The sequence below is a fragment of the Hipposideros armiger genome, unplaced genomic scaffold (assembly GCF_001890085.2).
Source record: "Hipposideros armiger isolate ML-2016 unplaced genomic scaffold, ASM189008v1 scaffold_1268, whole genome shotgun sequence".
Lineage (NCBI taxonomy): Eukaryota > Metazoa > Chordata > Mammalia > Chiroptera > Hipposideridae > Hipposideros > Hipposideros armiger.
In genome coordinates, this window is record NW_017732618.1 from 184,007 (window position 1) to 198,975 (window position 14,969).

General features: G+C 38.8%; 1 protein-coding gene across 4 annotated transcripts in view; it reads left to right on the forward strand.

The window, feature by feature from the left end:
- Window positions 1–14,969, forward strand: part of ST3GAL6 (ST3 beta-galactoside alpha-2,3-sialyltransferase 6) — a 70,306-nt gene that overhangs the window by 27,744 nt on the left and 27,593 nt on the right. For all 4 annotated transcript variants that reach the window (XM_019633272.1, XM_019633270.1, XM_019633269.1 and 1 more), the window contains exons 3-4: window positions 11,825–11,924; window positions 14,245–14,322. In XM_019633272.1, the coding sequence (XP_019488817.1) occupies window positions 11,836–11,924; window positions 14,245–14,322 (167 nt within the window). In that variant the 5' untranslated portion in view covers window positions 11,825–11,835. The remainder of the gene's footprint in view (window positions 1–11,824; window positions 11,925–14,244; window positions 14,323–14,969) is intronic.

The window sequence follows — 14,969 nt, forward strand, 5'->3', positions numbered from 1 at the left end:
CCTGCTCATGCCAAGATATGTGCCCGCCAGGGGTGTGTGGAGCCAAGGGTGCAAGGGATCCTTTTCTAATTTGCACAAAGATGCAAGTTATTGGGTATTACTGTTGAGCAGCAGTGCGCTGGGTGTGGGAGGAGACAGCAGCAGAAGAGCAGGACATCTGTCACTGAGGAAGCAGAGAGCATAAGAGGACAGGGTTTAAGATCCTAGCTACTAAAGAATTGGAAGTTCGGATACAGAGCTTCTGGGGTGACTGAGAGAGAAGAATGCAGACATTGGAAAACTAGGATATAATTCAGGCCCTTGGCAGCACGAATCCAGGTTCGGCAGATGAGACGTTCAAGGTTGGCATGGAATGGGCAGGAACCTGACCAAATTGTTGAGCTGCTACTTGAGGGCTCTGCAGACTCCTTTTCCTTGGGCCAGGGTCACTTCCAGAGCTTGGGGTGAAGCTGTGCCTACAGATGGGCATCAAGGAGTGCCTGCAGCCAGGTCCAGAGGAAATTGGGTGCAGAGAAGCGAGGCAGGCTGGGTCCCTGTGTGCTCAGCTTCTGGGAAAGTAAACTCGAAGGGTGTTTCTTCTTTGGTGTTGTGTAATACTGACTGCAATACCCCCAGGGCTTTTGTACTTGATGAACAGAACAATATTTCCAGAATTATTGTTGAACAAACTTTTTTCTAGTAGGTTGTTGGAAAAACAAGCTCCTTTCAGTCTGAGAAAGCATTACTAGAGTCTAAAAGTAAAAATATGACCATCTTCACGTGTCATCCCATAGGTTATTTTGTGTATGTGTTTTATTAGTTTCAGTTGTACAGAACAACAGAGTGATTGTGTGTGTGTGTGTGTGTGTGTGTGTGTGTGTGTGTGTGTGTTTATAAGCGATGCTATCATGGTTGCTCTGGGACTCAGGAGCATGCATTGAGTGAACCAAACATCCTCTAGTTTGACTCTTATGCATAATAAAGTTTGAGAATCACTGCTGTGGGACCCTCAACAGAACCCTGGAGAAAAAACATAATGGATTTAACTGAAATCCAGAGGAATGGGGTTGGGAAGAACAAGGTTGGGAGTCATAGGGTTTTATTTCAGTACAGATGGTGACTATAACCTTTCTCTCCATTTCAGCAATCCCTAGAATTGATACTGCTTAAGGAGCTAGTGGGATAGACAAATTAGAGGAATGTTCTGTAATGTTTAGCCTGGTGTTAAAAGCCTATGCGCCTTTGTAAACACTCATATTGGGAGAGAGGCAGCCTAATGCACAGGCGTGGTCTGGTAGATAAAAGTTTGAGCCCTGGTTCCGCTGCTTCTCAGCTCCGGAAAGTTAGTGCTCTACCCAGAGCTTCAGTTTCCTCATGTATAATGTGGGAATTGAAAGTTTACCATGACCCTCACCCAGTGGTTGTGAGGATTATATGAGATCATACACCAGAAGCAGTTATCACAGGCCTTGACACATGTTAAGCACTCCTATATTTCTTTATTATTATTATTATTATTATTATTATTATTATTATTTTAAGCACTCCTATATTTCTAGTAAGCACTCTAATCAGCCATTATTCATTGGGCATGTGCCATGTGCTAGGCATTTTGGGTAAGAAAAAAAATTAATACAAATAATCTAATTGTGGGATCTGTAACTACATTCAACAGCTCTCCACTTAGCACCTTCTTTGCGACAGGTATTGTTAGAAGTGCTAGAAGTAAAATGATAGACAAGACAGACAAGTCCTGCTCACATGGAGCTTTCAGTCTAGAAGGATAACCATAGTAATATCTGTTATGGTCTCTATCTCAGTAAGTCCTTCCGCCCTCCCCTGTTGTTCTCGGGAGTGTCCTCCTAGAGCAGTGATTATCAAACTTTAGTGTGTGTAAGAATCACATTGGAGGGTGCTTGTTTCAATTCATTTTCCTGAGCCCCAGAGATTCAGGTCAAGTGGGGGCTCAGGAATGTGCATGTTAACAAGTCCCCAGCTGGTGCTGACCCTTGTACCTGCTGTGTCACTTGGGAGAATGCTGCCCTATAAAGCCGCCTCCCTTTCACCGATACCTGAATTTACCCTTTGGGAACTCTAGCTGCCAACAGAGCACTGTCAGAAAGTTGTTCTCATCCCTTTTGTTTTGAGAGACAGGATGACAACCAGGAATAGAATACTGAGAGAGAAGTGGTCAGACCTTAAGTTCCTGTCTCTCAAACTGTGTGACCTGGGACAACTTCAGAAACTTTCAGTTCTCTCACTCATCGAGAGCATATATGCACACCCACTTCTCAAGATTGTTTTGATTCTTATGTGAAGTGATAGATATACAAGCATTTTATGAACTTTAAAGCTCCACACAAATAAAATGTACTTTTACTTTTAAAGAGAAGGAAAAACTTTTGCCAAGATTAAGCTCACATTGGCATATTGTAGATTATTCATGTATTGGGTTATGTATCATAATTTAAGAAGAAATAAATGTTTGATCCTGCTAATGAGTCCCACTCTCTTCCCTGATGGCCTCTACTCACACTTTAGATGAATAGTTGCTGTTATAATGCAAATGTTGTAAAGGACTCTTAGGGAACCTGCTTTTAGACGAAGCTGCAGCCTAGAAGCCAGCATCTGTCATGTTTAATGTCAAAATCTGAAAAACTTGTTTGTTTTGGTAAACAAAGCTATATTGAGGGGCTTATGGGTTTGGTTTTGTTTTTAAAGCAGGCTTGCTATATTAAATTGTAACTGGTTTTCCTTTGATTGCTTTTGCTCAGAGTTAAATGGTTATTCCATTTGTGAAATTATAATTAGAGAATTTGTTTATTTGTGGAAGCTTTTTCCTGTGAGCAAACAGAGGAACTAAACGTGTTTATCACAATTATATCCTGACTGGTCCCAGTCTACTTTGCAGCTTGAATATAGGTGCTCTTTTTTTAAATTTTATTATTGTTAGTTTCAGGTGTACAAAACAATGCAATAGGTATCCTTTTCACCCCTCACAAAGTGACAATCCCTCTCCCCCCATTTACTGCCCCCCCGATATCATACATATCTATTACAATTCTATTGACTCCATCCCCACACTATACTCCTCATGCCATAACTATATATGTATTAAATTATAGTTGACATATAATATTATTCAATGGCACCTTCAGATGTACAGTGCAGTTGTCAGGCCTCTACACCGTCTATGAAGTGGTCTCCCTAACAAGACATGAGTCCATCTGGCCCCCTAAAAAATATTTACAACATTATTGATTATGTTCCCCAGACTGTCTTTTCTATCCCTGAGGCCATATTGTAATTACCAATTTGAATTGTCTCGTCCCTTCCCCTTCTCCCTCATCCCCACCCCCGTGCCATCTAGCAATCATCAGTTTTTCCTCTGTGTCTCTGAGAATATTTCTGTTTACATTACTCATTTATTCAGTTTTTTAGATTCCACGTATAAGTGAGATCATATGGTATTTGTTTTTCTCTGACTTATTTCACAGCATAATGTTCTCTAGTTCCATCCATATCATTGTAAATGGTATAATTTCATTCTTCTTTATAGCGGAGTAATACTCCTTTGTATAAATGTACCACAGTTTCTTAATCCAGTCGTCTACCGATGGGCATTTCAATTGTTTCCAAGTCTTGGCTATTGTAAATAGTGCTGCAATAAACATTTAGGAGTGCATATATATTAGCGTCTTGGGTTTTTCTGGATAAATACCTCAGAGTGGAATTGCTGGGTCATAAGGTAGTTCCATTTCCAGTTTGTTGAGATCCCTCCATACTGATTTCCATAGAGGCTGCACCAATCTGCAGTCCCATCAGCAGTGCACCAGGGTTCCCTTTTCTCCACAACCTTGCCAGCACTTGTTGTTTGTTGATTTATTGATGATAGCCATTCTGACTGGGGTAAGGTGGTATCTTATTGTGGTTTTAATTTGCATTTCCCTAATGATTAGTGAGGTTAAACATTTTTTCATATGCCTGTTGGCCATCCGTTTGGCCTCTTTAGAGAAATGTCTCTTCATATCCTCTGCTCATGTTTTTAATTGGGTTGTTTGTTTTTTTGGTGTTGAGTTGCATGAGTGTTTTATAAATTTTGGATATTAACCCCTTATCAGATATATCATTGACAAATGTCTTCTCCCATTCAGTAGGCTTCCTTTTTTTTGTTTTATTGATAGTTTCCTTTGTTGTGAAAAAACTTTTAAGTTTGATGTAATCCTGTATGTTCATTTTTTCTTTTATTTCCCTTGCCCACGGGGATGTATCAGTAAAAATATTGCTCAAAGTAATGTCTGCAAATTTACACCCTCTATTTTCTTTTAGGAGATTTATGGTTTCAGGTCTTACATTTAAGTCTTTAATCCATTTTGAATTTGTTCTTGTATATGGCGTAAGGAGGTGGTCCAGTTTCATTTATTTGCATGTGTCAGTCCAATTTTCCCAGCACCATTTATTAAATAGATTATCTTTACCCCAATGTAAATTCTTCCTTCCATTGTCATAGACTAACTGCCCGTATATGCCTGGGTTTAATTCTGGGTTCTCTATTCTGTTCTAGTGGTCTATGTGTCTGTTTTTATGCCAGTACCATACTGTTTTGATTACTGTAGACTTGTAGTATGTTTTGATGTCTGGTAGCATGATACCCCTGACTTTGTTCTTATTTCTCAGGATTGTTGTGGCTATTCAGGGTGTTTTGTGGTTCCATATAAATTGTAGGATTATATTTTCTATTTCTGTGAAAAATGCCCTAGGTAGTTTGATAGGAATTGCATTGAATCTATATATTGCTTTAGGTAGTATTGACATTTTAACTATATTAATTCTTCCTATCCATGAGCATGGTAGGTGTTTGCATTTATTTATATATTCTTTAATTTCTCTCTTCAGTGTCTTATAATTTTCTGAGTACAGGTCTTTTACTTCTTTGGTTAAATTTATTCCTAAGTATTTTACAGTTCTTGAAGCAATTATACATGGGACTGTTTTCTTAATTTCTCCTTCTGATAGCTTATTATTGGTATATACAAATGCAACTGATTTCTGAATAGTGATTTTGTATCCTGCTACCTTACTGAATTTGTTGATCAGTTGTAATAGGTTTTCTTTGGGGTTCTCTATATATATTATCAGAACATGGACACTTTGAATTGCCCGTGAAATACAAGAGAGAGGTTAAGCTCCCTAAATTTTTTTCAGTTGGTATATGTGGTGGCTCTTCTAGAGTAGGTTCATTTTACTTTTTGAAAGAAAAAGGAATGTTCTCTCACAGTTTTCAGCTAAACCACATATTAGTGAATGAAGAACAACAAAAATCTTAGTTACCCATACTTCTGTGCTCTGTGAAATGATACATAAATTTCCTAAAAACTGTGTTTTCAGGGACAGATGAGCAAATAGAATTGCAAATACTGAGTTTTTTCTCTAGGTCATATCTATCTTATCTTAGATGTAAATATATATATTTTTTAAATTGCTGACACTGGTAAGTGTCATCCTTATTGAGTGCATAAATGGTGTTATTCTGGGTGGAGCCTTAAATATTTAATTTGAGTATTTACATAGGTTGTTAGGTGACAGTTTTGGACCATGGTAAAATGACTTCCAGGACAGTCTTTTTTTTTTAAAGATTTTTATTGGGGAATTGGGAGAAGGGGAACAGACAAGTTGCTATCTTTTTGTTCTTCAGTCTAGTTGTGGAGGACGTTGCTTCACTGGCTCAAGTTGGCACCATCATTGCATTCTTCCCGGGCGAGGCAGATCAGTCACCGGCTTCTGGACGGCCGCTCACAGCGGCTGCTGCCCGCTCATGCTGGCTGCTGGCTACACACAGTAGCCCATGGCAACCCACTGCAGCAGGGGCTGCAGCCTACGCCGTTGCCGGCGACTCAGCAGCCCAGCTTTAGGTTGAGCTGTTGTTCAGCATCTTAGCTGTAGAGGGCAGTGTCACTGGCCCTCATATGTGGGAGCCAAACTGGGGCCCTCTGGCATCCCAAGCCAGCTCTTAACCTACGCGCCACTCGGCTGGCCCCAGGACAGTCTTAAACATATACTATATTCATGTTTGAGTGATACCTGTAGGGCGTAAAAAACCATTTTGCTGAGGTCAATTCAATCAAAGGGATGAGATGAGACAAGTCTATATCGGCTCCCTGTTGGCACTGATAGCCTTCTATCTTGTCATCTTGAAGCATGGCTCATGGCCTAACACCTCTCTCACATATGTGATGAATTGCGTTTTAGAACCAAGCTGGAGTCCAGTTTCTGGACCTTCTCAATATTTACCCAGCACAAGAGGAGGAAGGAAAGCTAGCATTTTGTTGAACATGTTGTAAGGGCCAGGCTCTGGGCTACCTATCTTGTCTGTCTATGAGTCTTTAATTAACCACTTCACTGATGCATCTAACATCCCAAACATCTCACTGTCTTGAAATTTTACTCTGATAATCCCAAACTCTAATTCTTTCCATCACTTGGATTTTACCAAATTATTTCTTAAGAAACACAGAACCATACTATTTTTTTAACCCACTAAATATCATGCAATTTATTCATTTTTCCAAGACAAATTTAAGGTGATTTTTTTAAATGACTCACAATATGTCAAGATAGCATACATTATAATGGGTGAGGAAGACAGAGCAAAAGGGAAAGGGGCTGGATGAGTTCACGAACTTAATTGTCAGACCTGATATATGAACTATGGACCCAGACCAGGGAGAAAGGAATTAAAAGGAGAAGGTGGGGTTTGGTAGACTCAGTCAAAAATACAGAACCTCAGTTCACTTGAGCAACATTAACTACCCAATTTTACTGCTCTCTTATGTAATATTCATTAACATTTTAATTATTAATAGTCATGGGAGCAAATCTTTGAAGCTATGTTTTCATTTTTTTTGTTTCTGTGTTGCAAATTACCAAAACTTTAGCTTAAAACAATTCCCATTCATTACCTCACAGTTTTGTAGATTACTTTAAGTGAGTTCTGATGGGTTCTGTGCTCCGGGACAAAATCTAAGTTTTGGTTTGACAGGGCTTTTATCTAGAAGCCAGACCCAGTCACATGACTCCCAGGAACTTTTTTGTGGTGTCTGGACCTTGAATTCTCTGCAGATTCACTGCCCATCTTCTCTCTTGTTGGTGGTCCAGTAGAGACTGCAAAGTTTTCTGTGGTGGAAGCAACTCTTCATAGGTTATCATTATGTCGTTAATATAATGAGCCCATTTCACAGAGGTTGGGAAGGAAATCAGTGACATGTCCCAAGCCATCATTCCATGGCATATGGTGGTTTTGGGTAAATTGCGTTGAGGAAGCACTTGAACGGTATACCGCAAATGAGAAACACTTTTTCTAACAGTTTCTTTGTCACTGAGAGGGCATCAGACTTATGTATATCCGGAAGATATACATTCAAGAACATATGATAACACATACTAAGTGGCAATTGAATGAAGTCAAGCTTAAATGCACTATGGTGAATGAAGGAATGCAAACACTGAAAAATGGCGTTTGCCAGTGAGCCTGGGAGAACTAAGTGGCTGTCTTGGGTTTCCCATAGCCCCAACTATTCATTTAATTTACAACTATTGTTTACCCATCTTAATTTCCATGATTCGGGAGCAGATTGTTACCATATTATAAGGACATCCAGATAGCAAAAGCCTGGCAATGAAAGGTCATTTTTGCAGAAGCAGAATGAACTTTGTCCGTATGTGCTACAATCTTTATAGATTTTGTTGCTGCTGCCTTTTGAGGAAAGTCAGCTAGGGCATTTCAAATGCAGAAGGTTAACTTTTACTATTGAGAAGATGCAGTTTTCTTAAGTAATCAAAGGCCTGATTAAGACAGCATAAAACACAGAAAGTTATTTTGATAAAATATAGAATCTTTGTTTTTTAGGTAGAAAACTTGTAACAATATCTTAGCAGGAGCAGACCCACAGTCCAAGAAAATTTTGTCTTTTTAACAGAGAGAAAGAGAACCAAACTCTAATTTTGCATTAGCTTACTTTTGATATTTGAATCCACTACCTTAGCCAGCTTGGCCACACATTAAAAATTTTTTCTCCAAAGATTTCTCTTCATAAGCCTTCTACAATTATTGCTAAAGGTTTCACCTAAAAAGCTTTTATTCCATTTAAATCTATTTAATTTATTAGTTCTTAACAATTATGTTGAGGCTACCCACAAAACTTTGTGAGACTTTAGACAGAACCAACCTTCATTCTAAGTTATTATTTTTGCTGATAAATTTATAAGCCTAGATAAAATAAAAGTAAAGACATATCTGTCTTCATTAAACCAACAAACTTAAACTAACTTTAATATCAGATGTTTTCCCAAATCATTTGATCCTGAAAAGCATTTGGGTTGGTTTCTATATTTCTGAGAATTTTACAATACCCAATCTTTAATGTATATAAGTGCTTAATTCCTTTAAGTCAATTAAGTGTAGCTTTTACCAGTTAGCAATACCATCTGGAGGTAGACTATGCCACACAAATACAACACATATATAGACACACATGGACAAACTATCAGATGCAAATCGAAACCTCATGACTTCCATAAAAATACTGTGCTCTGTTCAAAGGACCGTTCCTCTCACCCCTCCCCCACCTCTCACAGCCAGTACTGATGCTAACAGAGCTGTAGACATTCTAGCATCTTTTTCTAGTTTCAGTTTTTCCTCTAATTTTCTAACCCTGGCTTCTGCCTTTAGTTGGTGGCCAGCCAAACTGCCCATAAGAAGAACCGGCCCACAGCTTCCACCATAAATTTTCATGCCTTGCTGCAATGTAGTTCCTCAAACAAGTGTGTGAGGCCAGTTAGCATTTGGAGGGCAGCCCTGTACTCACACAGTAGATCACATGTATCTAGAACATAGGCCACCCCTCCCCACGTGGTTATGGATGACCAACCTGGTATTTCCCCACAGGGTTTTTTTTTCCCCCAAAGCCCGTTTCTTCGGTCTCCTGGCTGGCTCACCAGTTGTTAGTACATGCAGACCCAGCAGGGAAAAGCCCCCAGACTGAAAATCTACCTCCATAAGTGAAGGGCAAGAAAAGACCAAAGAAACAGGCTGACCACTTCAGTCTGGCAATTAATAGAGTTTATTAAGGGAAACATACATAGGAGGCATGTTGTGGGCAGTTGCAAGTCAAAATGGAACCCTGTGCCTGCTTGGCAGGTGCCAAAGAATTACATGGAGTAAAAAAGGGGGTGGAGGAGCAGATAGTCATGTGTACTAGTATGTGAATGCTAACAAGTATGGGAAATTACATGTTTGACAGGGTCAGGACAATAGTCTGTTCCAGGAGCCAGCATGTACTGGGATGCAGGGGAAAGGGGGTGCAGAATGAACGTCGATTACAATCAGACAGTCTCTGAGGGGGATTCCCAGTGAGGAATTTCTTCCTTCTGTTGTGTCATGGAACAGTCTCTTCTTCACACTTTAGATTTAGAAAACAAACAACATTAAAATACACAAACATACTCAGCACATATTTTTGTGTCATATGTTATACCAGATGCTCCTGCCATCATTTTGGTTAATCCATCTAATAGCCCAAAGAGGTAGGTGTGTGCTCTCACTGGTAAACATGTAAGGGTACTCAGGTTGGGAGAGGTTAGCTGATTTACTGACGGGCCCCCAAGCCAGGGGTTATGTGGGATTGGGCCAGGAAGCCTGTCTTCTGATTTCCAACCAGTGTTGACTCTTCCTAGGGATTATGTCTACTAAATTAGAAGTGGTATGTATACAAGGTTGGACAATTTAAGTTCGAGAACCCATCCTAGAAAAAGTGCTACATACCTCATTGCTGAATATCACTATGGTCACCTTTGAAGTACTCCCCTTGGGAAGCTATGCACTGACGCCTGTGCCTCGTCCACCCTTCAAAGCAATTTTGGAACTCTTTTTCTGGAATGGCCACCAGAGCTGTCATCGTATTACCCTCAATGTCCTCAATGTCATCAAAATGTCTTCCTTTCAATATTTCCTTGATCTTTGGGTAAAGAAAGAAGTCATTGGGGGCCAGAACAGGTGAGTAGGGAGGGTGTTCCAATACAGTGATTTGTTTATTGGCTAAAAACTCCCTCACAGACAGTGCCGTGTGAGCTGGTACATTATTGTGATGCAGCAGCCATGAATTGTTGATGAAAAGTTCAGGTCATCGAACTTTTTCACACAGCTTTTTCAGCACTTCCAAATAGTAAAGTTGGTTAACTGTTTGCCCAGTTGGTACAAATTTATAATGAATAATCCCTCTGGTACCAAAAAAGGTTAGCAACAGCATTGCAACAAGTTCACCTCATAAATTGTCAGACCTCGTAAACTCAAGTTTTCTCATTTCTTTGCTTTCCCCTGGCAATGCCTTCATTTTTCACTAATTTATAATAGTGGCCTGTGGGGGTGGTGGCTATCTTAATAGCAGTGAGAAACAACAGCTGACAGCAAGGGAGGCAAGAGCACCAATTTGGACGGGATAATCACTACTGGTTAGCAAACAGCCCCACACCCTCATTAGCTCCAGAAGGTATCACCTGTAATAGAGCTTGGCACAATTATGGCATTTGTTAAGATGACCTTCATTATCAAAAAAAGTTAAATTATGTTTAGTGTATTCTACTTATGAAGGCAAAAGAGTGCTTTATTGTAAGATTTTCATTTACACTTATTTTACCATTAAAAGGAAGGCAGCATTACATTATTTGGAAATGTATCCAGCCAGACTTGCACATTCTGAATTGCATTGCCCTGATTGAATTAACATATATGGGTAGGAGTGAGAGGAATGGTACATGTAATTGTCTAGATCAGGGGTCGGCAAACTGCAGCTCTCGAGCCACATGCAGCTCTTTGTGTACGTTCTGTCTCAAAAGTTTGCCGACCCCTAGTCTAGATGAACCAGAAACTTGATGAGATGTGGAGAAATAGTATACGTGTTTACGCGTTTAAAGTCACATGCATTGAAGTAGAAGATGTATCATGGAACCATATATATGTATGTATAAAATTTGTCTGTTTTATTAAATTGCATGTGAAAATGAGAACTTATTCGTGTGTCTTTGAAGCAAAAGGGGAAATAACAAACGTATTCTAGGTGTTTTACAAATATGTATTCTCTAAAGGGGCTTTCTTTTTGTTTGCATTTATATTCTAGAAAGGATTGTATCAAGTTTTTTCTGTCTACATATATGCAATGAGCTATGCATTTAATGTCATTTAATACAAATGTAAGCAAGTAATAAGCTCAATTTACTTGTGCTATGATATTGAAAAATCAAATAAAAGTGTATTAAAATTGAGGATGTGGGAAATATTTTTAAAAGCTTTATTCTTCGGTGTTTTTTTTATTAGAAAACTGACTTTTAAAAGTTATAATGTATAACACTTAAAAGTCATTTCAACCACTAAAGAAATGTGATGTTTATTTACGCCTTAAGACATATATTCACTTTCTACTGAGAGAGAAAATAGGTGAAAAAGTTTGGCTATGGAGTGAGTGTGTAAAATTTGGTTCTGAATTAATTTTTTTCTTCCTTATTTAACATGCGAAAGTAGTAGGGACGCCACTAACTTTGACACCATGGACCTGTTTATTGTCTACACATGTATTATGTTGTGCTGATTAAAGATAAGAGGATGAAGAGAGACAGAAAAAACCTTTTTGTTCTGCACATTTAGTGGGTATTTCCAAAATAATAGGCCTACATCGTTTTCTTCTCCTTTTCCCTTTCTGTATGTTTATTCACTCACACTTATATTTGAGCCATTGGGTAAATCATCTGTATAATAACCTTACCTTTTCTTTGTACTGCCTTCCCTGTGTTTCAGGTGGGCCAGCCATGAGAGGGTACCTCGTGGCCATATTCTTGAGTGCTGTCTTCCTCTATTACGTGCTGCATTGTATATTATGGGGAGCAAATGTCTATTGGTAAGTTTCATTTTTGCTGTTTAAAAATAACTCCCAAACTAGTCATTCACACAGATGCACAAATTATTAGAGGGACTTAGAAAAAAAAACTCCTGTAACATTTGGAACCTTTTCTAGCTTTCCATTATCAACTGCGGTTTTACCATTCTAGTATCTTGTACATTTTATCTCTAACAGTTGAAAAACTGATAAGCAATACCTTCTTATGGACTTTTCAATGAAGCAGTGGTGTTGACCATCTTTGGGATATAACATCCTTTATGTAATATTTCACCTCCTTGAATTGATGTGGTAAATTTTGGACTCTGTGATACTTGATTTCTAGAGCCCAAAATGCTTGGATAAGAGATTGTTGATAAAGTGTAGATACTACATATGGTTTCCTTTGTTTAAAAATATTTGGTGAATGATGATACATGTATATTTTGGAACAACTTTGACTTGAAGTGTCACATATAAATCTTTGAAAAGGCACACATAATTTTATTGCAGAGAAAACTTCTATAATAAGCTTTTTTCCCTTTACCCACTTGTCAGTCCTTTGTCTAGGAATAAAGTTTTGATGACCTTTAAATGCTAAGTGGGTGGTAGTATATGATTATATCAAAATGAATCACATGACAACTTCCTTTCTTAGACAAAGTTCAGTACTTTTTGCCAGTGTTTCAGTAACAGATCCTAGATCATGTTTCCAGTTTGTGTTTACTAGATTAAAAAAAAATAAAGTGATGCTTCTGCATTTAATGTCATCACTGGTTGATTGAAAAACAATTGAAATGCTCTTCATGGAAGGAAGTTAGACAAATGGTTGCTGGGAAAAACCCAAATGCTAGGTAGGTGGGTTTAGCTGTAAATTTTAGGCTTTGACCTTAAATATTGAGCTAGAGAACTTAGAAGTCTGATTATACACTACATGAAAATTATACCACAGGAATCTCTCCCTCCATCTATGCTGCATCCTGTATCTATTCCACACTTAGAATGAAAGACAAGAACAGAGGAGAAAGCAAAAAGCTTTCTATTTCCCTGATGTTGATTACAGCGGAAATGATGAAAAAGACAATGAAAAGGGTCCGAATTCAGCACCATCTTTTGTTATCAGGATTTCAGGAGTGTTTATGTCACTCCTAAGCTAACACATTTCTCTAGCCACAGAAAGTACCATGGGAAATTACCTCAGATGGGTGTTTGTGCCATGAACTTGTTTCCTTAAAAACTATTTCAGACAGATAAATGTCTTTTTTTTTTAAAAGCCACCCAAAGTTTGTCTTCACAATCTAAAACAGTTTGTTTTCTGCCTCTTAATAACCTCTTAAAAACCTCTATCTCTTAATTAGCCCTCTGAATACAATTTAGCTTTTATGACCTGATGTGCTGCTGGTCCACCATATGTGTATCTTTCTTACATATAAATCAAGGAAATCTTGCCATTCACAAAAGATGTTTCTCAGCATAAGGACATTACTAGCCTCATAGTTCAGAAACCTAGCAGTTCTAACTATGAGAATTTGGTATCCCCCCAAATTGAAAATTGAGTCTATCCATGAAGTGTTCAGACTATTTCTTTCTGGTTGAGTCCTATGAATTACAGAAGAAAATTGATTAGTTTTCTTTTTAGATTAATCCTTCACATAATCAATGATCATGCATATGTTCTTATGATAAACTGCTTTCCTGTTTCCTGGCTGCGTCTGGATCCTGCCACCCTACTCCCTTCATTTATTGTCTTGTTACACAAAGATCTTTTAAACTGTGGAGACAACTGCTCCATTCAGGAAACACACAGGGCCTCATCTGTGCCAACAACAGAGGAAGAGTTAGGGATGACTCCAAACAGTGTGACTTGTGGAGTCACCAGATCACAAGGCAGGGTCTGCAGATCAGTGTTTCTGCCATGTCTGCTGCCAGAAAAGTGTCCCCAGATGTGGCATAAGGGACCTAGATAGCTGTGTGCACTTGGGTGGGGTGAGCTGGGTTTCTCAGCTCAGGGACTTCTAGAAAGCGAGTCAGGTTGTGGCTCCCACAGTTTGGAAATCTGAGTGCTTCTCAGAGTGTCCTTTGATTCACTGCAATTTGAATCGCTGTGGCTCACACATCACCTCAGCCTTTTCTATCTCTCTTGCCTTGCGTCCATGAACCCTCACATGCATGCAGGATTTGGAGAAGGAGCTGTCATACTGCAGGGCCTGCTGGGAGGATTTTTATTTCCTGCCTAAGAGGCCTGTCAGTGGTGGCACCGAGTGGGTTCCCAGGGCATTTGCTTCCCTTTGGGCTGGCTGCCTGGTTCTGCTTTCTGACGGACGCTATTTTTGTCTCATAGGGTGCCACCTGTGGAAATGAAACGGAGAAACAAGATCCAGCCCTGTTTATCAAAGCCAGCTTTTGACTCTCTCCTGAGGTAAAAACATAAAAAGAAACAGTGGCATACAAAATGTTCAGAATGGGTGTGTGATCATTTTCCACACTTGTTTACTTTTTCTTTTCCCCCCACACAAAAACCTGACCAGTATAAAGTGGACTCCCTATATTTAAGGAAGAGCTTGAATATCGTGTTTCTTTTTGTGCTGGTAGTCAGGGCTCTGCATACATTTTAAGAAAAGGCATTGAAGAACTCAATCAGACCAGTGTTCTTTTCACACAGGTGAGATTAGAGAGGTCTGTTTATGTTTGAACATAAAAAGTAAACTGTCTTTCAGGGTGATTTTTCCCCCCTTGTGTTCCCACGTTATTTTCCACCCTTATTATTTTCTGGTTTCTTCTCCCTCGCCTCTAAGTTAAACGTTACAGTTAGAAAAATTTCTTGAATTTTAATAAACTACATATTCACCTACATATAATGATTGTTCATTATGGTTGTCAGGACTTTTAGAGAATTTACTCTTCTCTCTCTCTCTCTCTCTCTCTCTCTCTCTCTCTCTCTCTATATATATATATATATATATATATATATATATATATATATATATCTGTTACCTCAACTTTGACAGATTGTTGGTCAAAATGATTCTAGATAAATAGAAATAAATGATGGTCTGGTCTGGGCAT